Source organism: Phocoena phocoena, chromosome 12 (genome assembly GCF_963924675.1).
Source record: "Phocoena phocoena chromosome 12, mPhoPho1.1, whole genome shotgun sequence".
NCBI classification, from domain to species: domain Eukaryota; kingdom Metazoa; phylum Chordata; class Mammalia; order Artiodactyla; family Phocoenidae; genus Phocoena; species Phocoena phocoena.
Window position 1 is genome coordinate 88,752,171 of NC_089230.1, and position 27,206 is coordinate 88,779,376.

The following is a 27,206-nucleotide window of genomic DNA, read 5'->3' on the forward strand; positions in this document are numbered from 1 at the left end:
ATATCTATATGTAAAAGATGAAACAGAACAAATAAAAGAATAAACAAGAATCATGGACTGATAACCCATGCTACAGAATAAAAGGAGGACTTGAAATTAGGAGACAAAGCAAACCACTGAAAAAAAGTTGTTTAATTTTAAGGGTATTGCATGTGCTAAGTGAAAAATTTGCTGGTACAGAATTGTATTAAGAAAAACATAAAATTTTTAATCTCCTACCCAACCCAATACTCAATATATCCATATTTAATAATAATGGTCTTAATCAAAGCACCCACTCTAGTCCAGGTACTTTTCTAAATAATTTACAGGTAGTAGCTAAATTAGTCTCTACTTGAGAAAGATATTTTATTGTCTCAATTTTTAGAGACTGAGACTGAGAAATAACCTGTTCCAGTTTACAGAGCTACTATAATAAGGAACTTGAATCCAAAACATTTGATCCTCTGAGTATGTTTCATTCCACGTTTCTTACTGCCTTTGTAAGCTTCTAAATTTTTCTGAATATACAGAAATACATATATACAAACATTATAACACTATTGGAATCAAATTTATGTATTATATCGATTATATGTTATATAGTACTATTTAAAATGAGTCTCTTTCTACCTTATTACATAAAAAATATATCATTTAAATTGCTTATTTAAGATACTATAACCAGTGCCTTCTTAATGTTATTTATGTTCTTTAGATTTTTTTGCCATTGTAAACAATGAAACAGAGAAGAACTTTGAACACATATGTTTGTGGTCTCACATGCATGTATTTTTACAAGTAAAATGAAAGTATTTTGCATTCACTCCTGGTGAATGTATCACAGGTTTAAACTCCCTAGTATCAAACTCTGAGATGGAAATTGCCATGCTGGAAGTTTATTGTGGAGTGATCTTGATATATGTGCAGTGTTCTTGTACATCATTTATATCACAATAAGGTTTTTGAAAAATAAAATAGCTGAGGGAGAGTAAAAGATGAAGAATTGGGCAGAAGCAAGAGGATGAACTGCCATGGAAAGACCCAGAGGCTCCCAATCCCACTGGACACTCTGGAGCAGATGGTCCTGTACAGTTGTCTCACTTTGAGGAATAGGGGCTTGGCATTTATCTCCCTGCATTGAGCAATCATTGGGTATGAGTTGTCCCAAGAAAAGGGGAGAGACTTTGAGTGAAATGGCTCTTTCCAACTGAGGGATATTCTCATGGCTGTCAGCCATCCATACTCCCAGGAGCCAGGGAAATGAGTGCTTCAGTCCCAGGTTGGACAGCATCCTCTAGAACATGTAGTTAATGATATAGTTATGATGCACTTTAAAATGTGTCATGAGGATGAATCTTATGTTAAGTATTCTTACCACAAAACACACACACACTCAAAAGAACACAAGGAAATTTGTGGGGAAGATGAGTATGTTTACTACCTTGATAATGGTGATGGTATCACAAGTGTATGCATATATACAAACTCATCATTAAAGATGTGCAAATTTTTGTGTGTATCAATCATACCTCCCTATAAAGATAGAGAAATAGATGATAGAAAGATAGATAGATAGATAGATAGATAGATAGATAGGTAGATAGATAGATAAATAGAAACCATATCTTACACCCTCAGATATATATATTTGTTTCTTATAAGTTCTGTAAGATACTACTTCAGGAATCTGGTTAACTTTTATTCCTGGGATAAATTATAAGAGAGAGATTAGTAGGATGAATTATAACACCTACTCTTGCATCTGGTCCAAAGGCCATAATTAATATAATTCATCCCCCCTTCCCCCATACACTTTGTATTCTCTTTACCATCAATTGGAATCTCTCTGGTCTTGCTCTAAACGTAGAGTCTATGTTATAATTCACCTACCAGAGCTTTCCATAAACTTTGTAAGATATCTTTTGTCATCACTAGTACCACTAACACTTCTCATACTACAGAGCCTGTTGAATCTCATGGTGCAACAGGCAAGTCCACTTGCACTTTAGCCTGAACATGTTGCCAAGTCTTCTACTCTGAGACTCATATAAAGCCTCTAGCATCTATTTCCCTAGGTGAATGGGTAAGAGCAGTATTTTTGCCATTAAATCTGGAGGCCTACCAAGTGTCATACTTCCTTTTTAGTGGTGCAACGTATAAGATGCAACAGTTTATCTTCACTGCACAAGGTAAAGATGCAATAATCTGTCTTTAATTTGCATGGTATATGTGGGCATGCTCCAGATCACTGGATCTCTAGCAACCTCCCTTATGTAACAGGACCCCAGTCTTCATAGGCTTTATCTCTCACCACCCAGAGCACATCCATCTTCAACAGGACTTCATCATATTTGCCATTTGTCATTCATTCATTTGTCATTCACTAAGATAATAATAATAAATAACATCATCAGATCAAAACAACAGTCTGCAGAAAGCCCAGACAGTCTACCCTCCTTTATATTATATTATTACAGAGAGTGGAAAAGATAGCTTAGCCCCAAGGCAAGACCTTAAATGTATACTGTTTTCTGTTCCGAATGAATATACACTGTTTCTGACCATCCTACCTGATAGGGATAGAAATTCTCCACATTCCTGGCCACATAGTGTGTATCTGAGTCAGTGCTAATCTGCTGGATGAAATGTACCCCATTTGGTAAACAGCAGCAGTCAAGCTATTACGTGGTTGAGCTTGAGTAGTCTTCTACCGTCTCCAAGGTGATGCTTGTTTTTTGAAGGGACCAATCTGGTGAGTAGAGTGGAGGAATGATGGTGGACCCTCCTTTTGTCCTCAGAGCTGGTGCTATCTTTGTTTTTTCCCAGCAGTGTTATATTGCTTTTAATTTATGATACTGCCTGGAGAGTGGGAGTTTAAATGAGGAGACAGGTTCCAAGACTTCCAATTTGCATTCTCTATAGTTCTAATCCCCAAGTAAAGAAATGATGTGAGGGCTCTACCAACTAAAATGTAAGCCCAATTCAAGTATATATTCAGGGACTGGGAGAATGACAACTGGAACCAGAGGACCCGCTGTGAGCTACACCTGGACCAGGTGCGTTTATTACCTTGCTTCCATGTGCCCCCATTCTAATGTCAGGTCAAAGAAGCTTCAGAACCTAGAGATCAATAACAAATTGAAATCAAGTCCAACATTCTCGAAATGTTTGGCACTCTTTCTCATAAATGTAGTTACAAAAGTCAACAGCCATAGGTCTTGTTGGTGGAATCATTACTATATCTTGCTATCATGTTGTAGGGTATTTTTTTCCTGGGCACTTAGCCTCTCCTTCAATCAGTGAAGTTGGGGTCTGAAAACTGGGCAAGGGATCATCATTTTTAGCTGGAGGGCTGTCCTCAGACTCCTAATTATCCATTCTTGATTCATCCAATCTACTTTGCCCCAAGAGAAAATGTGTTCTATTGTCTCCATAGTTCTCTGAGGATCTTGGACCCTGAAGGCCTCTCTAACCTTGGTGATAATTATAATTGTGCCCTACTTTCTCTGATGGTCATGAACCACCACCTGGTCATTTTAAATTCCCTATCATCCCTATTACTTATGGGATGCCAATTTTGGTAACATTATCTCCTATAATCAGACTTGGACTACAGGGAACAGCCAACACTAAGCTTCTCAGTGAAGCTGGAGCACCTCTGAAAACTATATCACTTTGATAAGAAGGATGGTGTCTGAGTCCTCTGTAGAATATGGTCATTGTGTGACCTTATATAGCATCCATCGTTTAGCATGCTCATTTCTCTTAGCTTCTGATTTCTTTCTCCAGTGTTTGCCATGAGCATTCTTGTCTATAATCTCCAGTTAATATGGACCATCAATTTCTACAAGCTTCCAAGATTGACTACAAAGTTCCAAGAAGGAAATAGGATCATAGGTATACATACTTTCCATGTAGCCCCTGTGAGACAGGGGGCCCTTGAGTGATATTTCTTGGAAGAGATTTCTCTGCCTCAACTTCCTTCTCCCTTTTTCTCTCTTCCTCATCTCTGTTTCTCTTATTTTTTTTTCTAATTTCATACTTCCGTTAAAAATAGATAAATATGGGTGCTTTCTAGATTTTTTAAAAAGGAAATGTTCTAAATCTTACATTTTAATAAAATATTAATAGGTTCATAATAATTTCTATATGTCTAAATACTTGTTAACTTCCTTCTTAAGTAAGTTTATTTTCAAATTTTTTTATCATTGGCTAAGCAAAAATATGCTGCTATTCATAATTGAATTGTATGCATACAGTGTAGAACTAAGTGTGTATTATTGGTACTTAGTGTATTTGTGATGCATATTACTCCTTTTGGAGATTTATATATATATATATATATATATATATATATATATATATATATATATATATATAAACAAATATAACATTTATTGTAATGCTAGTCCCAACAACAAACCAAAGATTTAGTCATTTCCTACTTGCTTATAGTACAATTTCTAAATGTACAAAAGTGCTATGGCTTTTTCTTGCTCAGTCAATTTCCTTCTGAGACTTAAAGTCTGGTGTTTATTAAATGTGGAGTTAAAATGTTTCTCCCTGTAAAACTTCTGACATACTGTGTACTTAGGAATTATTTTGCAAAATATTCATAAATTGGTTTAAGTTCCATATCTCAGCACTTTAGTTCCTTAAAGTAACACGCTGCAGCCTGTTTTGTATTCTACTTGTCTGTCTCCTACTCAGATTGTACTTGAAAGAAAAAATACTTACATACATTAGAGTTTTTATTTATTCTTACACCGTATTTAAAAGATGTATATGTATTTTTCAAGTGTTATTTGAATACAATTTGAACAAGTTGCATGTGTATAGTTTATAAACATTATGAATGCATATACACATGCATACATATACTTAAGTACAATTTTAAGGAGTAAAAAAGGTGCAAATATAAATTTGCATGTGTAAATATAAAGGTGCAAATATAAAATATGAATATGTAGGAAATTATATTTAAAAGCAGACTTACATTGACTTGTCCAAAGGATCTATTTTGGGAAAAAACAAGGGCCAGAAGTAATAATTAATTGCTCAGGAAAACTGACACAGCATCAATTTTCTGTGTTTATACACGCACACATACCATCAAAGCAAAAAATGAAATGTAAAATACAAAAATTTAAAGATGTTAAATTTATATATTTTAAATATAAACTGAGTTTATGGTTAAAGATGAGTCATATAAGTGATTGTGTTACTCATGTTTATAGCTTAGCCATATTCCTGGATCAACAGGTAAACTCACAGGATGGTCTTGTAGTCAGCCTTTTTATACGTATTTTATTCAGATTATTGTTAAAGTCATTTTCAAGATTAATTTCTTATGCTCATTGTAGCTTAAAAAATCTACTGCAATCTGATCTTCTGTCTCAGTGGTACGTGCTCCATCCTTATGGTTTCCATATTATAATCACAATGGCAAAAATGTTCAACTGCTCTTGCTGTCTGGAAGGAACATGATTGGCTTTGGTTTTCTAGTCCCAGATTTAAGGTATAAACTTGGGTTTTCTTCCAAATACAGCATGAGTTTCATCAGAGTTACTTCAGGTTCTGAGTGAGTATACAAGAGGCCTGACCCATTGCAGCTCCTGCTTCTATTTGTCTGGCTCTGCAGCTTATTGCTCTGAGATGAGGATGCTCTGAAGCTTGAACAAAGCCTTGTATTGCTTTTCAGGGCTGCTCACCTGCCTAGAGAACACCTTGAATTCAACAACCACAAAAATCACTATTGATCAGTTGTCTTCTTACATAGAACAGGAGATGAAATCATATAGAATATTGGAAACATAGATAATTGAAATAGAATTATACCAATGAAATATCCAAATAGTTCATTTGCATCAAAATGTACATTGCTTAAAAATATAGAAAATTCTTCCAGTATAGATAGATAACTTACATATAGATTTTATTTACAATGGATAAAGAATAGTATACTTTGCAAATTATAAAGTATATATCTTTAAAATATATACACATATATGTGTGTGTATGTGTGTATATATATATATATATATATATATATACACACACACACACACACATATATATATATATATATATATATATATATACAGTGAGGCTTGATAGACTGGATAGAAAAGATCTTTTCCTATTAATATTAAAATATATATTCTTTCATTTAGAATATATACTCAACAATAAGGTCTTCACTCTCAAAAAATAAAAATAAAATTAAAAAAAAAAGATTTGTTTTCTATGTATCAAACACTTGTTAGGTAATCAAACTAGTAGGATTCTTTCCTGCTTATTCTTTCACATTCAGAGATTCCATAAAATATTGAATAATGTATCATGTAATAGAGAGTGGCTAATTTTATATTTTTAATAAATTAACTTCATGTTTTAGTATAAAAGGCCAGTGTTAAACTTGATTGATGCTAAATTATTCCCAGTAATACTTATTAGAATGGCCCTTGAATTTTTATCCCAAGCCTTGATTTTTCCACAGAGTCCCATTATTGGAATTTCTTACTGCACACAAGACAGCATCTTAAATTATGCAGTTAATTTAAGTTACGGTGTATTAAGCATCAGTACCCTCTCCTCTCCCTCCCCATCACTCCATTCCCAATCTCACCTGATGGCACTATTTTCTCTTCAACACTGAATTTAAAATCCACAGAATCCTCCCCATTACCCACTCAGCCTCATCAGCTTATAATCAAGTGTTCTCAAGCCTTCATCAGAAATCTACTTCAAATCTGGTATACCTTATTAATGCCATTGTTTAGGTTCTTGTCATATTTTATCATCAATAAAACAATAGCTTCCTAAAAGATTTTCATGCCACCAACCTCTTCCTAATTTAGTCCATTTTCTACTCTGTAACAATCTGATTGTGTTACTATGGTACTGAAAAACAACAATAAAAGCTTAAATATCTTCTAAGGTAGGATGCAAAAAAAGTTTCAGCATTCCTGTTGCTGTTTTTTTTCAACCTTGCCCTGCTGTAACGTTTTAGGCCAGCTCCCTCTATTCATTCCACCCATAACAATCTTCTCCTGTTACCAGCTTGGGTCCTTGCACTCTTTATCAATAGAAATTGATAAGAGGACAGGTGAGGATTTACTGGGACTCTACTGTGGCAAAAACAAGTAACAGGTGTCCTCACTCCCTGAGGGGGACGAACCAGTCACTTAAATGGGGTAGAGGTGGGGGCGGATCTGTGGGTTGGGCCGAGGGGCGGCTTAGGTGGTGTGTCCACCCCTCAGTGCAAGGGCCATGCACAGTACTTGCTTTTGCTCCAGACACCTCGGGAGTGGCAGTTCGTTTTTGGTCTTTTTGTATCTTCTTGTTCATAATTGCTCCCACTGCACATGAATGCAGTTATTTTTAGTTGCTTATAGTTTCTTTGTATTTTGTTGCTTGAGGAGACTTCTGTCCAGGTGCAAGCACTGCAGCAAAGGGTCCCAGGTCCCAGACTGTCTCACTCGTATGTTTTTACATCTTAACATTTTCATGTTGTTCTTCAAAGTAGACTTTATCCTGTTTTCTGACTTTAATGTTTACCAATAAAATAGTTTATTTGAAATAAATGTTACCAATCTGAATGCTTTCCCAGTTTTTTCCAAGATAATTGCAGTGGTTAAGTCAACAGTAGTGACCATCTTAAGATTCATTATTAATATAGTTTTGTTGATGGTACCGCTGATGCTATAATTAAATGAATGAACAAACAGGCGAATGGATATAGCAAAAAAATAAAGATTGAATGACTTAGATGAGTAGCCCATATTTTTTATTTCTTCCTTTTTCTTGTAATAGTACTATTTTATTATTCACAGTCTTATCGTTTTTTTTTTTTCACCTGCTAGTTTTGTTTGGAATTTTATTTTGCATATAAGTAATGGCTGTAACAAACAATAAGTGAACTAGTTTTTATACGAAAAGATCCTTTTAAATTACATATATTTTTAGATTTGTATTTATAAGATTGTAGCCTTAAAACCTGGTATACCTGTGTAAAACATAGATAAATATTGCTGAACAATATTTAGTCACTGGATATCAATATTTATGGTAAGGTAAGCATGCAGAATGGTAAGTATTCAGAAGCTGGAATCTACTAAAACTTTTTAAGCTAATTTATTTCTTTCATGAATACTCTTTTTTTCCTATTTCATTACAATGACACTACTTTATTTTCTATTATTAGCTTTGGTTCTTTAAATCAACATTTAAGAATTGAAATGCTGTTCTTACTTAGAAGGAATCCAATGTGTTTATGCCAGTGGATTTTTGGTTCTCTCTCTAGGAAAGACAGCAAATTATAATATATTAGCCTACCATTAAGTACACACTAAATTAGTTTTCAAATATTTACTACTGGAAATTGTATATTTGAAAAGTCATAGAGTATGTGTTTTTGTTTAGTTGTTTTTTTAATCCATAAAGACTCTGCCTCTAGCTGTGCGTTTGAAATATCCTGCCAGATCATATTGAATCCTTAAATTATTTCATGGTACACCTAGGAACCAGATTGAAGCTCTCACATAAAATATATTTTTCCATCCACCAAGGACTAGCTTCTCTGGTATGTTCAAAAGCAGATTCATATATATAAATGTATAGTCTGATTTTAATTACTAGTAATGACTTTGTTCCTTGGAACCTTATTTTCTACAATATATCCTCTGACCTACATAGGCTTTGGCCTCATCAATTCTGTTGATGCACCAAAGCCTCGCCTCGATCCTCATAAGGACACCACATGAAATCTTGGCCACCTGTAATTTGAGAAAATAAAACAAACCAGTTCATATGCTAAATATTTAAGCATTGAAGGTTATACACAGGGAACGCTTTTAAAATAATTAAGTTGCAATTATGTACTCATGAAAGAATACAAGAAAAAGAAAAACAAATATCTGTGCAACACCCCCTTAAAAGTAATTTCAAGTAAAATAAATGCACTGAAGCTACTTTATTGAGATTTGGTTATGCCTAACTTTAATGTTATTTCACAAAATGTTGAATGATCTTATAATGGATTTGAAACCTGCAAAAAAAAAAAAAAAAAAGAGGGAAACTGGGAGGAAGATGTCTGGCTTTCAGAGCTCAAGTTTGTTAACCATATGACCATATGACTTTGGATAAATCACTTGTATCCTTTGTACTTCAAGCCATCTCATTTGTATAGTGAGAGTAAGAATAGTTCTACTAATTTCAAAGTTTTATTGGAAGTATCAAATTGTGTAATATATTTGACAGTTGTGACAAATAGGATGTAATTTGAAAAATGAAAATTAGCACTAGAAATTGAAGCAATACTCATTTTTGAGATGCATATTTTATTTAGGCATAAATAGGGTAAAAAATGTTTTTTTTTAAATTCTGTGACAGCACCTCGTAACCACTTTGGGTAACTGGGCAATGTTGATGTCAGGATCTATATACACTTTTTATTCATTATCTCATTTAATCTTTACAACAATTTGCTGAGATTATCAAATTCATTAAGCTCGTCTGTATGATTCTAACTAAAGACCTTATATTAATTAATATTTATAATATTTTCAACATATATTATATACATGAGAGTATGGAGATTCAGACAATTCTTACACATCAAGGAATCAGAGCTTAATAGTGGAGGAAAGCCATGCAAATGTTCATAATATAAGGTAATATATGTGATGAATTCTTAAAGGGTGTGGCAAACACATTTTAGAACAAGTGAAGGCAGGTGCAGGATTAGCAAGTAAGTGATAGTATTGCCTTTTCTGGAAAATTTTCAGTTTTACTAAGTGACATAGGAGATAATCAAAGATGAACAGAAGAGCACCTGAGACACTTTTGTAAGTGAAAGGGTACCCTGTAAATAATTATATTAAACAATAGGCCTAAGCCAGGACTGTCTAGGGAAACGAGGATGGATAGTCACCAAAATAATGTCATTATTTTTTTAGAAAGAAAAATGAAAGTATCAATTATTTTTACTCATTCTTAAGGGAAATAACATATTCAAAATATATATTTATATTTCAAAGGTATGAATTGTTTCAGTTGTAAAGTTTGCCTTTTGCAAACATACCTTACAAAGAAATATTCAGTTTGCATGGTAGCAATCTCTTTCTGCACATTACCAAATTAAAAAAAAAATAATAACTGTACAATCCACTGTTTTTTTTCTTTTTTTTTAGACTGGATTTAATCTTATTGAACTAGTAGACATATTATTAATCAATTATGACTCCAATCATCTTACCCCCTATTAATTTTAGTATTCGTTTCAATGGCAACTATATCTATCTAGAATTCAACCTCATGAACAGGTGCAAGCCAGTCATCCAGCTCTGTCCTCTCACTGTACTGGTATCTTCTGTATTTATTAATATGGAATGGTCTAAACATGAGGTTCTTTCTTTCCCTTACTCTTTCTTTCTTTCTCTTTCTTTCTTTCTTGCTTTCTTGCTTTCTTTCTTTTCTTTCTTCTTTCTTTCTTTCTTTCTTTCTTTCTTTCTTTCTTTCTTTCTTTCTTTCTTCTTTCTTTCCTCCCTCCCTCCTTTCTTTCCTACCTTGCTTCTTTCCTTCCTTCCTCCTCCTCTCTCTCCCCTCCTCTCCTCTCCTCTTTCTTTTAAGCAAGATATTGCTTATCATGAACAAATTAGATCTTTCAGCAATGTAATACTTTTTTAAAATTATCTTAACTAACTAAACTATCAGCAACGGAAATTTTTTTCTCTAAAAACAGTTCTTCTAGTACCTCCTTTGCCTTGTCCCATGATGTGCTACTTGTCGATGGTACATTTACTCACAATTTGGGGCTCTACCTGCCCACAGACTGACACCTGCTCTCTCGCTGAACCTGCCCTCAGTGTAAAATTGATGTCCATTCATTCAGTAGATCGACAATACTTGCATTGACTCTGTGTCTGCAGGTTTCATTATTATCTGTTCATTTACCTTATTTGAATAATACTTCATGTGGAAAACGCTTTTTCCTACACTGTTAGAATCCTCCTGCTCTTAGGAGCAGAACTAGCCTAGCTTGATGGAAAGTGTTTGGCTAAAGTGCTTTTTTTTTTTTTTTTTTTTTTTTTTTTTTCCGGTACACAGGCCTCTCACTGTTGTGGCTTCTCCCCTTGCTGAGCACAGGCTCCAGACGCGCAGGCTCAACAGCCATGCATGTAGGATCTTCCTGGACCGGGGCACGAACCCGTGTCCCCTGCATCGGCAGGCGGACTCTCAACCACTGCGCAACCAGAGAAGCCCTAAAATGCTTTCTGAAATCAAAATTTCCAAGAGAAATTTGAGAGAGACTGAGCTAGAGTCTGTGATATATAGACAAACATCCAAATTCTTTACTTTTTTGTTTGCTTTCTCTTCAATTTTCCTACATTATTCAAATATTAATAGAAAAGATGTTTCTTAAAGCTTACAAAAACTGAAACAAAAACAGCTGCTTAACATAAAGTATCACCTTGTGATAAATACTCTGGTGATGTGAAGAATCACACGTTGTTAAAGCAATTGAATTAAATATCATCTTAGGCTTATAAATAGTGATCCCATCTGTGAAAATTATTTTACATAAAATAAATACTTGAGGAAATATTCTCAATTGTTATTTCATCTCAACAGTTGCTAAAATTGCAATTGGCAGCCTTGTTGTTCTCAGATACGTCTCAGTGGCCTATGTTAGAAATTTACCAAATGCTTCTTAAATCTCTATCAGCCAATAAAGTCAGTTTGGCAGTAACATACATTAAGTTGTCTCCGGAAATTAGGCAAACAATATTTTAAAATATGTGTAATTTATTAATCTTGTTATAAATGAGAAAACGCCACACATTCGTTCAATGTAGTCATTACATTGAAAATGTGAAGAATGAATTTGAAATAGTATGGTTCATATTTCTTAAATATTCATTTCAGCTGTGACTGTACATCTGGATGGACTGGACAGAATTGTAGTGAAGAAATAAATGAATGTGACTCTGACCCATGCATGAATGGAGGTCTTTGTCATGAATCTTCCATCCCTGGGCAATTTGTGTGCCTGTGCCCACCCTTTTATACTGGAAAATTTTGCCATCAACACTATAACCCCTGCGATCCACTCAGTGATCCTTGCCAAAACAATTCAACATGCTTGACTTTGGTAGATGGAAATCATTATTGCATTTGCAGAGAAGGTAAGGGCTTATATTTGTTTTAATGTTTGATCTCATTGTTTGTTTTGTCCGTATAGGCTGGTAGCTTCTTAAGAATGGGTGAGAGAAAGATCTATATATGGGGGAATATCTGACTCCAAACTCAGATATATAAACATACTGGAGAAATAATATAAAAAGTTAACCTGAATAGCATGGGGGGGGGGGAAGGAGAGACTTTGTAACTTTGGTTCTTTTTTAAAACTAAGTTCTTTCAGAAATCCTCTCTTATTCTTTGTTACCAGTCTTTCTTTCCTGAATAATTTTCTCCATGTAGTGTTCCTAACAACAGCAGTAGTTAGAAATGTGCATAGGTTCAATCTACAGTAATCAAATGCTTCACTATATCTTTTCCCATGGAGCATCACTTCTCTCTGCTTAGATTGCTAAACTAGTATCATGTGACTCTGGTGGCTACTTTGTACAATAAGAGAGATCCCATGTAAGAGACAGAGAATGAGCAGATCAAAGGACATCATTGGAGCCCCTGGACCTAGTCACACTTGAAGCCAGGCTGTTTCTGTCTTCTTGGGTCATATCAAACAATAACTTAATTTATTATCATTAAAGATGCTTGATTGAGATCTCTTCAGTTGTAACTGGAAGAGGTCTGGTTAATTTGCAGGAGCTCTGAGTAAATGTTTGCTGCTCCTGTATTGTGGGCTATGCAAAAGCAATTACCATCTTCAGCGGGAATGCTTCTGCCATAAAATTAGCCCATGGTCGATTTTTGGCATAACTGGAATGTGTCATAAACATAATATATATATTAAAAAAAGCTATTTATTTTCTAATAATTACTTATGTGTTTATATCTCTTTCCTTGTTACTGGCTTTATTAGAATAGGAGTCCTTTAAAGATAAGGACAATGCTCATTTAATCTTCTGTCCAAAAAAGGCCAATTTAGACTGTATTCGTTCATTCATTGTCTTAGTCAAAGTAATTTCCCCTTTGTTTCTACAAATCCTAGAAGATTTCCTGAGGATATAAGGTAATCTTCTATAATGATACGTAGAGGCAAGTCCGTGAACCTGTGTAAATGGCAGAAACTTCTGGGCCTTCTGAAGGATTAGAACTAGAACCTGGAAATCCATTAGTAATTATTTTTGTAAAATTGACATGGGCTCTATAAAGCATATAACACAGTTGTATAAAGCATATGAGTAAATGTTTCCAGGATTGAGGCAGAAACATAGAGCTAAAACAAAACATGAGGGGAGTGCCAACGTCATGAAAACCACAGTAATTATGAAGTAGATAATAGAATACTATTCTTTTTAACAAAGATTGAAAGTGAAATTTTTGAAAAAATAGTCAATAGCAGGGGAAGAGCTAATTTACTCCACAGAATTATTCCATGATGCTTTACCTATGCTACTAATATATTCTAAGAATATAAGTAATAGACAAATGTTTCTTGAGGAGCAGCAGTATATTTCCTCAATATGAATAAAACCGCCTCCATTTTCACCAGAGATAATTTTCTACAAGATAGGCATGTTTTTTTCAAATAATATTTTAATTATTCATTTTCAATTCATAAATGAATTTAATAAATGTATATTATGTATATAATCTTGTAAGATTAATTTCCTGTTGCGGATTGATTTCCTGTTGCGGGATTAGGGGAAAGTAAGTTTGGAGATATCATAAAAGCTTCTTGTCTCCTAGCAAACAATAATAAGATTGCTGAACTCCAGAGCACTCACAAAAATAGCTTAGGGACAATTTACACTGTGCCATAGTATGTGAGCAAAATCACTTTTTTTCTTGGAACGTCATCATTCTACAAAAGGCTTCAGAGTTTATGACTCTTCAAAGCAGTGTTTTGGGTAGAGTGGCATGTGGGCACACTGAATCTTCTGTTTATTCATTTTTAATAATTATTCAGCACAAAGTATTGCTGGAGTGCACATAATTTCTAAAATACTTTGTTTTATATATATAAACATATAAGTTTTATATATAAACATATATAAATGTTTTATATATAAACATATATAAATATATTTATAACACAACTACTGTAAAAACGTTTTATATATATAAACATATATATGTATACTTATATATAAATATATATTTATATATTATAAATATATAAATATATGATATTATTATACATAATACATAATAGTATATAATATAATAATGTAATTATAATTTTACATATATTAATTTATATATCATTTGATATATAATTTATATATAATTATATTATATGTCAAATATAATTATTAATTATAATTTATATATCAATATATATCGTTTATATATCTTATATATAGAATATATTAGTATTTAATATATATTGTATATAACATACAATAAAATTATGCATTATGTATGTTAATATATAATATATTAATATATATTATAATACAATATATTATATATTATACTACATATTATATATAAAATATATATAACATATATTTTATATAATGTAAAATCTATGTTATATTATATAATATATTATATAATATATAATAGATGTCATGTAATATAATATATTATGTATTATAATTTATAATATTTATAATAAATTATAAATAACATATATTTATATAATTATTAATATAATATTATAATATAATATATTATATATAATTATAAATATAATTATACTATAATAATATATTATATTATATATAATATATGTCATATAAAATAATATATAATGATATTAAAAAACAATATATGTTATATTATACAGCATATTATATAATGATATGTTATATTATAATAATATAGTTAATATATTATGTATAATATAATATATTATAAGTATATAATATATTAAAAATATCATAAAATATCCTTATAATATATATTATTTATAATATTATAAATTATGTATTATATAGAAATATAATAATATATTTAATGTACTTAATATGTTATGAATATAATGCATATGATATATATTTTATATAATATATTATATATAACATAATACATTACTAATTATTATATAATATAGAAGATGTTGCAGAAAAAACAGAATGAACTTTTTGGCCAACCCAATATTATATTGTAAGATATAATATAATATATTATATATAATATGTATTATACTATATAATATATAGTATATCACCCATTATTATTAAATTAAATTGTATAATATATTATATTATTATATATTATAATATATTATTATAGTATATAATAATATATATTATTTTTAATATAATGTATTATATTATATACATATTATGTTATATATTTTATATTATTATACAATACATAATATATATTATATGTTATATAATATATCATGTGTAATATTATATATATGTTTAATATATTATTTATATGTAAATATATAAGTATACATATAAATGTTTTATATATAAACATATATATGTTTTTATTTAAACATATTTATAACATAACTATTGTAAAAATGTTTACTTACTATTGCCTTTACTGGTATTCTTCAACCTCTGTAGCAGTCAAAGCTAAAGTCAGCAACATTAAAAAACTACCTTAGAATATTAAAAAGAGGTCGACTATTGGATACCGTAAGCACTATGCTGTGATTTAATTTTATAGCTGTTATTTAAAATAAGTTCTATTTCAGAGCCATCATATCATTTCTTTAAGAAAACATTCTGATTAAAGTCCATTTTTAAAAGTACTGGAATTGTAAACCACAAAGAATCCCAAGACTTAACATCTTAGACAGACAGGATTTGGAAGGTGCACTAGAACTCTTTTTAAGTTGTTGGTGTTTGTCAAGTGACTAGAATATGGCAGGTTCATGAGACAAGAGTGTTAAGGCTTAACATCTGAGAGTTGAGCATCCACATTTCTGAAATTTTGTTCACAACTTTTAATCAGTTTATAAATTTTATCACAATTTAAATATAAGTATAAATAAAATCCCAGAGCTATGGTGATAATGTAACTACATACTAGACAACTAAATTATAAATGGTGTTAAAATTTACCTTGAAGTTAGTAATTCCCTGGCGGTTCAGTGGTTAGGACTCTGCACTTTCACTGCTTGAGGGCCCAGGTTCTATCCCTGTTTAGGGAACTAGGCTGCATGGCCAAAAAAAAAAAAAAAAAAAAATGTTAATACTTTAATTTATGCCAAATCGATTGCTCAGCCGGTAAAGTACTTTGGTTCATGTGACTGACACTTGTAGGCAAAACAACAATCTAATCCATTTGGTCCAATATTAGCTACTGTAGTAAAACACCAGAATTACTGTGATCATGTTTTGCAACAGAAAGTAAGGGAAATCCTTCTGCCTTCTGATTAGACCTGAGGTGAGTTAATTTGTTCCCTATGAACAATGAACATTTTCTATTGGAAAATAGGCAGAGAATAATCCTATTTGTTTAAACAGTTTATCTGATTAAAAAAATCTGTGTTTTAATAAATATAAAAATAGTGAACAGAAAGACATATATAATTTTATAAGATTCCTAGAAACAAATGTGGTTTATTCTCGGTCCCCCTATAGTGTTAGCTTTGGTGATTTAGTGTGCAATAAATGTACACAGCTCACAATTTATTTTATACTACATATGTTTTTTTCTCCTCTAAACTGTGCTCTGTACACAACACATGAGAATCTTGCAACTGCATGTTGGTAGTGTTGTAGAAATCTAAAAATTGTATTCCTTATTAACTGAGTCAACAAACATATATGGATTTCCTACCATGTGTCAAGTCTTGAGATAGGTTCTGGAGAAATTAAAAGTGGCAATGACATGCCCTCAAGGCTTTTAAGTTCAAGGAAGAGATACATAATTTAACTAAACATTAGAGTACGAAGTAGTAAGAGCTTTCCCATTTACAATAGAGATATGCACAAGCAAAGAGGATTTGTGGATGTACACCTCAGCTTTCTTGCTGACTGTGACAACTCTGAGTTATGTGGCAAATGATTTCTAAGAGACTCTCCACCAGCCTGGGTCCTTGGTTGTCCACAGCAATAACCTTCTCATTAAACCACTCTCTTCCTTCTTTTATTTCTGCACCCCCTTGCAATAATCCCTAGGACCTCAAATAAGGTACTTGCATGCAAATAATTTATCTCAATTCTTATTGCAGAATAACTCAAGCTAAGACACAGAGCAAACCCCATCTCTTTGGCGATTACGGTTGATTCAGGGGTGGGCATGGACCTGGAATAGTCCCAGACAGAACCTTTCCCTGGAACTGATGCTGAGAGAAGCTTTTTCTTTCCACCAATGTTTCAGTTGGTGCAGCCAACACCATGTTCCCTGCACATGGAGATCTATATGTTGGAGGAGAGGAGTGTGTGTGAAAAAACGTGTCCTGGCAGTTCCTATAGTATTTTCTTTAATTCTGCAAACTACCTGGTATCCTTACTAGTCAAGCTACCTGTAAATCCCATTTCTTATCAAAGTTAGCATTTTTGTTTATACTGTATGTGATCAAGAGTAATGTCTAATGCATAACTGTGAGAGGAAAGAGCTAATTAAGTAGGAGAGGTTGAATTAACTGAGTTGAACTTCAGGCTGGTAGAAATGGAGTATAAAAATGACATGAGGGTTACAGAGGTACAGGTGACTTTGGATGAACTGCATGTGAAAGTCCACGTGTATAGCACATAGTAGAGTCTCTGTGTTAACATATGTGTGTTTATACAGTGAGGGACATAAAATATTGCATTCTTAAAATTCTTTTCTAATATTCTCTAAGATTCTTTCTCTTTTTACTTTGAATTATTTCTCATTTTATAGGCAAGAACATCACCCTATCAAATATTTCTTTTTTTAATTTATTTTATTGAAGTATAGTTAATTTATAATGTGCTAATTTCTACTGTACAGCAAAGTGATTCAGTTACGTGTATATGTGTGTATATATATATATATATAATATACTATATATATAGTATATATATATAGTATATATAGTATAATAATATATAATATATAGTATATATATATATATATATATATATTCTTCTTCATATTATTTTCCATTACGTTTATCACACGATATTGACTACCGTTTCCTATGCTATACAGTAGGACCTTGTTGTTTATCCATTCTATATATATTAGTTTACATCTGCTAACCCCAAGATCCCAATCCCTCCCTCCCCCAACCCCCCCAAATATTTCTAATTTAATTTAAAGGGCTTAGTTGCCAAATGTAGCCACTTCATCCATAGGTCTCCAAGGTGAAAGAAGCAACAGTTTCTTTAAATGAACTTTATGAAGGTCTAAAATGTGGAAAGGACTCCTTCGCTACAATACAAGGATTCGCTTGTAGTGAAGGGAAGAGTCGGATAATTTATGTGTGTTATTGATTTACAATTGGGATTCTAAGCTTGATGGATTTCTATTACAAGAGGAGGTGAGCAGTTGCATTTAAACATGTCTATTAATCCCGTATATATACTATCTTTATGGTAAAACCACATTACCTGAGGTGCATAATTCTGAGCACCAAATAAATGTGTCACTTGATGAATGGTTTCTCTAAATTAAAAATTACTCCTTTTGACAATTAAAAACATGTGCTCATGTAGTAGTGCATATCTATTAGGTTTAAATAGCTGTTGAAATTTATATCCGGAAAATTCTTCAAAGAAAATATATATTATTGCCAATTAACTTTAAAATATGTCAAATTTTTATTACATTTAAAAACATTAGCTTTTATACTCATTTTCTAAAAGTTTACTTTAAAATCATGTTAAAAAACTTAGAGTCTTGGGCTTCCCTGGTGGCGCAGTGGTTGAGAGTCTGCCTGCTAGTGCACGGGACATGGGTTCGTGCTCCAGTCCAGGAAGATCCCACATGCCGCGCAGTAGCTGGGCCGGTGAGCCATGGCCGCTAAGCCTGCACGTCCGGAGCCTGTGCTCCACAACAGGAGAGGCCACAACAGTGAGAGACCCACGTACCGAAAAAAAAAACCAAAAAAAAACTTAGGGTTTATTGAAAATATTACTTTTATCTTTTCAAATATCATTGTTTTTAAAATTAAGTCTGCATCTATATTATAATATTGGCTAATTTTTAAAGAAAATATTAATATTTGTATTATGTTATTTAAAAAATAAAGAAAACAATACTTTTTTTCTGACTTGCCAAGAAAGATCTCTCTTTGTTTCCATAAAGTTTTAACATCTCGGGAAATTAATTTTTTTTTTTTTTTTGCGGTACGCGGGCCTCTCACTGTTGTGGCCCCTGCTACTGCGGAGTGCAGGCTCAGCGGCCATGGCTCACGGGCCCAGCCGCTCCGCAGCGTGTGGGATCGTCCCGGAACGGGGCACGAACCCGTGCCCCTGCATCAGCAGGCAGACTCTCAACCACTGCGCCACCAGGGAAGCCCTAAAATTGTAATTAAAGAGAAATAAAAATTTCTAATGCTTTTGCAAATAATTCATTTTAATATTTATTTTATTTATTTTTTGGCTGCGTTGGGTCTTATTTGCAGCACGTGGATACATATGTGGGATCTTTAGTTGTGGCACACTGTCTTCTCTCTAGTTGTGGCATGTGGGTTTTCTCTTCTCTAGTTGCAGCACGCAGGCTCCAGAGCACGTGGGCTGTGTAGTGGAGGCATGTGGGCTCTCTGGCAGAGGTTTAAGAGTTCAGTAGTTGTGGCGTGCAGGCTTAGCTGCCCTGAGGCATGTGAGATCTTAGTTCCCCCACCAGGGATCCAAACAGCTTCCCCTGCATTGGAAGGCAGATTCTTTACCACTGGACCACCAGGGAAGTCATTAAAATAATTCATTTTAATACTTTTTTTGTTTGTTTGTCTTAAAATGTATGTTGTTTACACTACATTGTTTGAATACATGGAAAATACACTCTAATTATCACTATTTACTTCATTTCTAATTACTCCAGCTGATATTACTTCTAGTGTGAGAGTTGTCAAATATAGCCCTGAATGATAAAATGCTTACTAAAAAAGTTTTATGAAAACCTAACTATTGTTAGTGTACTTTGTTCTATGCCATCCCCTCCAGAGAATAAAGTATTAAAAGGCTACATTTGTTAGAACTGAGAAAATATTAAGTGATTAAAAATACTATATCTGTAATCTACATTGATTTAGTTCTGGATTTGAGCAGTAGTTTTACTAACTAATTTAAATGTAAAAATAGGATTTATTAATCAGTCACATGCATTTGCTGCAACAATCACAGGTAAGACAGTATAAGAAAAAGATCAAGAGAACATTTGTTTGAGAATTTCTCATTATTTGTGTGTGAAGAACTCTATTGAAGTGAATAAAATAGTTAGCTGAATAGATCTGGATAGGAATAAATAGGAGAGGAATAGCATAGAATTAATTCATTGTATTTTGAGTTTTGACAGACTTTTAGCTGTCACTGCATATATTCAAAACAAATATCCTTCACATGAATATGTATCAATTTCTAAAACCGAGGACTATGGAAAATTTAGTTTGGAATAAAGTATATATATATATATATATATATATCTCACTCCTTTAAATCCCCCAAACTTACACTTTCTCTGCAAAGCTTTGGCTTATTTTAAATGTGATCCACATCTACTTTATTTTTTTCTTCCAATGTCCACTGCATTTCAGCAATCTCATTTCCTCAGTCCATTGACATATGTTGCTAGGTGGTAAAAAAGCTCCATCTCAGAAATGTCAAACTCAATGAATGAGGCAAAATCACAGAAACCAAAGTTATCCTTTGAGCTGTCCAAGTTCCCCGGTGCTGAATGTTCTGATCCATCAGCTCAGCTGAACTCAGGGAGGCACACTCCAGTCCTCTAGCTGGTCAGTGCCCCTGAGTTCCAGTGCCACTAAAGGACATTTCTAAAAAGCAACTTAAGGTCAAAATGCCCTGTGTCCCAGATAACACTAGTTATGCTAAAAGTAGAAATGGTGGAATGCATCCAACTTTCTAAATCTTAAACTTGAAAAAAAATTAACTACCGTAAAATATTTAAGGAAATAGCTTATTATTTATTTATAACTGTACTATGACATTTCTAATTTAATATAACAGTAAGAGTGATTGACGAATTGTGTTGAAGTGTGTTGCAATAATAACTTGTTCACCTAAAATTAGGAGATCCATATTAACTTGGAAATAACTAATTTATAATAACAGAATTTTGTTCTGGATGCTGAGGATACAATATCTACTGCATGAATAAAATTACAAGCATGCAACTTCAGAGTTTAACTTGAAAGATTTGATAATTGAGAAAGAAAAAGTAACACAAATTAATACCAGTGCTTTTCCAGAAGACTGCCTGGTCTGCTAGTCACGTAGATATTCTAGGTTTCTTTTGTGGTATGCGGGCCTCTCACTGTTGTGGCCTCTCCCATTGTGGAGCACAGGCTCCGGACGCACAGGCTCCAGACGCGCAGGCTCAGCGGCCATGGCTCATGGGCCCAGCCGCTTCACGGAATATGGGATCTTCATGGACCGGGGCATGAACCCGTGTCCCCTGCATCGGCAGGCAGACTCCCAACCACTGTGCCACCAGGGAAGCTCTAGGTTTCTTATTAGTGTTTCATGGGGCATCTTTGTTCCATCTTTCTACTTTTAACCTGTTGTTGTTTCTATATGTAAAGGGGATTTCTTTTAGATATCATGTAGTCCTATTATTTTATTTAGTCTGATTGTTTCTGCCTTTTAGCTGAAATGGTTTTTAAAAATCATATTTAATGTAATTATTGCTATATATGGCTTTAAATAAATTGTCTTGCTATTTGCTTTTTACTTGTCATATCTGTACTTTGTTCCTTTATACTTGCCTCCTTTTGGATTATGTCATTTAAAATTTTCATATTATCTCCTGCTAAGGAGGCAGCCATATTTCACAAGGCATAGTATCAACTTCCCAAACTCCAACTGGAAGTGGGTTTGGCTTTTGACCTGATGGCAGACACCACAGAGAACGGCAGGGGTTTGTGGCATGGTGTGATGTGAAAAGATAAAGCTGGCCAGTCCCAGCTTATTTCATGGGAATCCGAGTAAGGAAATGTGAAGAGAATTTTCCACTCAGCAGTAAGTGCTGAAGCTGAAAGGTCATGATATAGAGACAAGGGAAACTGTGCTACATTATCTGCATGACAATATTACAATATTGTAATGACAATATTAAAAGAATCTGACACTTTGTACGTGAAGAGATATTTGCAAACAGAATGAGGAAGAAACTCTATGAGAAGGTACAGTGGGAGCAAGATGGCAATTCATGGGTAGATAGACTGTCCTCTCTTTCCCATATTTCTCAATTCCAATCCCAGTCTATGTGTATGCCACTAATAACATTTTCTTAGGGTAACTTGAATGACCTTCTGCTCCTCAAACTAAAAAATCTGAGTAGATATTGACATTATAATGTCACTTCAATTATATGGTGCTTAGTTATAGCACTGAAAAAGTAAGAGAAAAGAAAATCCTCAAAAATATTAGCAAGAAAAATATAAAAATAACATTAGCAGCAAAATACATACATATATATATATATATATATATGTTGTTATACTTAGTTATTCTATAACCATGGAAATAATTGTTTAAATGGTCATCATAAATATTAAAATATTTAAGGTATTTTAAATAGTGATATAAATTTGATTTTTTTCTGACACAAATATGTTGAAATAATTACAACTGACTCTTTTATAAGTCTATAATTTTTTTTTCCTTTTTTTCTTTGCTTTTTTAAAACATAACTGCCATGGGTTTAAATGGATGACTGATTACTTAGCTATGAATCAAAAGCAGTTAAATTTGCCTCATCTACTAACTGCTTTGAATAAATCTGATCATTGAAGCTCAATTTTACTTTAAGATTGGTCGTCACATTAATTCATTTGCTTTCTAGATAGTTTCAGTTCTTTTTGTTCAAACACTTAAAGACCTTAAAACAACATTAGCATTAACTCTATTTCCACAGGAGATTCAGTAAAGTAGTCCTCCCTTGATTCTTTCATTTGAACTCTTTAACTAGAAACTAGCATAATTTTATTCAGACATTACTTGAAATAGAGTAGTATAAGAACTCAGAGATGAGGTGTTTTCTCCCTCCCATTTTTTTTTGTAACTTCCATTATGAGCATATTTTCCAGACTCTTGACTACTGATTCTGATTTTCACACTCTAAAGTGAGGATTGCTCATCTCTACCCATCTCCTCTCTCTTTGCAGGATTTAAAGGTGAACACTGTGAAATTAACATGAATGAGTGCTTCCCCCTTCCTTGTCAGAACTGTGGTGACTGTAAAGTTGGGCTCAACAATTTCAGGTAGAGAAAACCAAAAAACATCTACATACATGTTCATGCATCTAGATGTATCCAAATGTATGCATATTTATAATGTCAATGGACACATTGAACAACACTTCTGCTTATTAACAATTTGCTGTGCTATGGTTATTTGAATTTTCAGCTTTAAAATTTTACAGTGGAGTTATTAAATTTCTTGTTTAAAAGGAGTGTTTGCAGACCTGGGTTTGCAGACCTCTATGTGAAACTAATGAGTGTTCCTCTAAACCTTGCCAAAATAATGGAATCTCTGTGGATCTGACAAGTAGGTTAGAGGCTACATTTTTTTTCTGAATCAGATATTTTTATATGTAAAATATAACAAATAATAAAGTGAACACACATGTGCCCATTATTCAACTTAAGAAGCTGAACATTGCTGATACTCTTCTGTTTGTCCTCAAGTACTCCTCCACTCTCCCACCCAATTATATTGAATATCCTGAATTTATATTTATTGTCCTTGCCTTTAGCATACATAAATTAACTATTTGTATGTATGCCTGAACAAAACACTCTTTAGTTTGCATATTAATATAATTGAGATAATATTGTGTATCGTCTTCCAAAACAATCCATTTTGTTGAAGATGACATTTCTGTATTATCTGTTAGTGCATGTGTCTGTTGCTCATTTTAAGCTATTGTAGTATATTCCATTTAAATATATGTCAATGGCATTTATCATTCTCCTGGTTGTAGATATCTGAGTTATTTGTCTCTTTTTTTTTCCTAGAAATAATAATACTATTAAGGTTTTCAAATACTTCTCCAAATATGCAAATACAAATGTCACTCTAGGTTTCATACCCAGAGAATATTTGGACGTTTGGGTAGCTACTTTCATATTTATTATATCATTTTTTTTTCCCCAGTGCACTTTGAAAATGGAATATTCACACTGTTAAGAGAGTGAGTAGATGCTCCTGTTTGCAGTGTCAAAATGTTCCATTTGGGCTTATCTGCTTTGCGTAAATTATACCTCCTTTTGGTTTTCCTCCGTGTTCCCATATGTGAGAACACATATACATTTCAAGATATTTCATTTTCTTTCTAGAAATGCCTATTTATGGCATCTGTCCATTAATGTACTCTTCTTATTGATTTGTAAGAACCTTTATATATTCTAATTAATACTTCTGTTAGTTGTATGTACTGGGTAGGCCAAAAAGTCTGTTTGGGTTTTTCCGTAAGATGTTACATAAAAGCCCAAACGAAAGTTTTGGCCAACCCAATACTACTGAAAATATATTCTACTGTTTGTGGCTCGACATTTCACCTCCTTTATGAAAACTGTGAGTACTAAAACTTATTTTTAATGTAATTGAATTACTCACTTTGTGTATGGCTTGATTTGTTAAATCTTGTTTAAAATGTTTTACCCTAGGATTATAAGATGTTTCTTATATTTCCTTTTAAAATATTTAAGCTTCTGCCCTTTATATATTTTTTAACATGTTTATTGGAGTATAACTGCTTTACAATGGTGTGTTAGTTTCTGCTGTATAACAAAGTGAATCAGCTATACGTATACATGTATCCCCATATCCCCTCCCTGTTGCGTCACCCTCCCACCCCCCCATCCCACCCCTCTAGGTCACAAAGCACCGAGCTGATCTCTCTGTGCTATACGGCTACTTCCCACTATCTATTTTACATTTGGTAGTGTATGTTTGTCCATGTCACTCTCTCATTTCATCCCAGCTTACCCTTACCCTTCCCTGTGTCCTCAAGTATGTTAGCATACAGTATTTGTTTTCCTCTTTCTAACTTACTTCACTCTGTATGACAGTCTCTAGTTCCATCCAACTCACTACAAATAACTCAATTTTGGTTATTTTTATGGCTGAGTAATATTCCATTGTATATATGTGCCACATCTTCTTTATCCATTCATCTGTCGATGGACACTTAGATTGTTTCCATGACTTGTCCTGGCTATTGTAAATATTGCTGCAATGAATATTTTGGTATATGTCTCTTTTTGAATTATGGTTTTCTCAGGGTATATGCCCAGTACTGAGATTGCTGGGTTGTATGGTAGTTCTATTTTTTTGTGTTTTAAGGAACCTCCATACTGTTCTCCATAGTGGTTGTATCAATTTACATTCCCACCAACAGTGCAAGAGGGTTCCCTTTTCTCCACACCCTCTCTGACATTTATTGTTTGTAGATTTTGTGATGATGGCCATTCTGACTGGTGTGAGGTGATACCTCATTGTAGTGTTGATTTGCATTTCTCTAATGATTAGTGACTTTGAGCATTCGTTCATGTGTTTGTTGGCTATTTGTATATCTTCTTTGGAGAAACGTCTGTTTAGGTCTTCTGCTCATTTTTGGATTATGTTGTTTGTGTTTTTGATATTGAGCTGAATAAGCTGCTTGTAAATTTTGGAGATTAATCCTTTGTCAGTTGCTTCATTTGCAAATATTTTCTCCCATTCTGTGGGTTATCTTTTCATCTTGTTTATGGTTTCCTTTGCTGTGCAAAAGCTTTTAAGTTTCATTAGGTCTGTTTGTTTATTTTTGTTTTTATTTCCATTTCTCTAGGAGGTGGGTCAAAAAGGATCTTGCTGTGATTTATATCATAGAATGTTTTGCCTATGTTTTCCTCTAAGAGTTTTACAGTGTCTGTCTTTATATTTATGTCTTTAATCCATTTGGAGTTTATTTTTGTGTATGGTGGTAGAGAGTGTTCTAATTTCATTCTTTTACATGTATCTGTTCAATTTTACCAGCACCACTACTGATGAGGCTGTCTTTTCTGCATTGTATATTCTTGTCTCCTTTATCAAAGATAAGGTGACTATATGTGAGTGGGTTTATCTCTGGGCTTTCTATCCTGTTCCATTTATCTATATTTCTGATTTTGTGCTAGTACCATACTGTCTTGATTACTGTAACTTTGTAGAAGATTTTGAAGTCAGGGAGCCTGCTTCCTCCAGCTCTGTGACAAAATTCAACACCCGTTTATGATAAAAACCCTCCAGAAAGTAGGCATAGAGGGAATTTACCTCAACATAATAAAGGCCATATATGACAAACCCACAGCCAACATCATTCTCAATGGTGAAATACTGAAACCATTTCCACTAAAATCAGGAAGAAGAAAAGGTTGCCCACTCTCACCACAATTAGTCAACATAGTTTTGGAAGTTTTAACCACAGCAATCAGAGAAAAGAAGAAATAAAAACAATCCAAATCAGAAAAGAAGAAGTAAAACTGTCACTGTTTGCAGATCATATGATACTATACATAGAGAATCCTAAAGATGCTACCAGAAAACTACTAGAGCTAATCAATGAATTTGGTAAAGTAGCAGGATACAAAATTAATGCACAGAAACATCTTGCATTGCTATATACTAATGATGAAAAATCTGAAAGAGAAATTAAGGAAACACTCCCATTTACCATTGTAACAAATAGAATAAAATACCTAGGAATAAACCTGCCTAAGGAGACGAAAGACCTGCCCTTTATATTTAAATCTTCATCTATCTGAATATTGTGTGTGTGTGAGCTGTGTGGTGTAAGGGAAGCACATAAGTTCATTTTTTCCATGTGACTAACCAGTTGTGCCTGCTACTCGTGTTGAATGAGTACATTTTTACTCGCTGATCTGCCTGATCAGCAATGCTTTCTTGTTGCAGATCAAGTCCCCATACATGACTATGTGTATTTCTCTGTCTCTACTCTGTTTCCTTAGTTCAATTAGTCGTCCACGTTTCAGTACCATAAATATTTA

The 27,206-nt window shown here is 33.1% G+C and overlaps 1 protein-coding gene across 1 annotated transcript in view; it reads left to right on the forward strand.

Annotated features, from left to right (window-relative positions):
* Positions 1-27,206, forward strand: part of EYS (eyes shut homolog) — a 1,660,061-nt gene that overhangs the window by 491,026 nt on the left and 1,141,829 nt on the right. Inside the window, 4 exon segments of the mRNA XM_065888819.1 lie at positions 11,911-12,170; positions 23,342-23,438; positions 23,628-23,650; positions 23,653-23,728. Of these exon segments, the coding sequence (XP_065744891.1) occupies positions 11,911-12,170; positions 23,342-23,438; positions 23,628-23,650; positions 23,653-23,728 (456 nt within the window).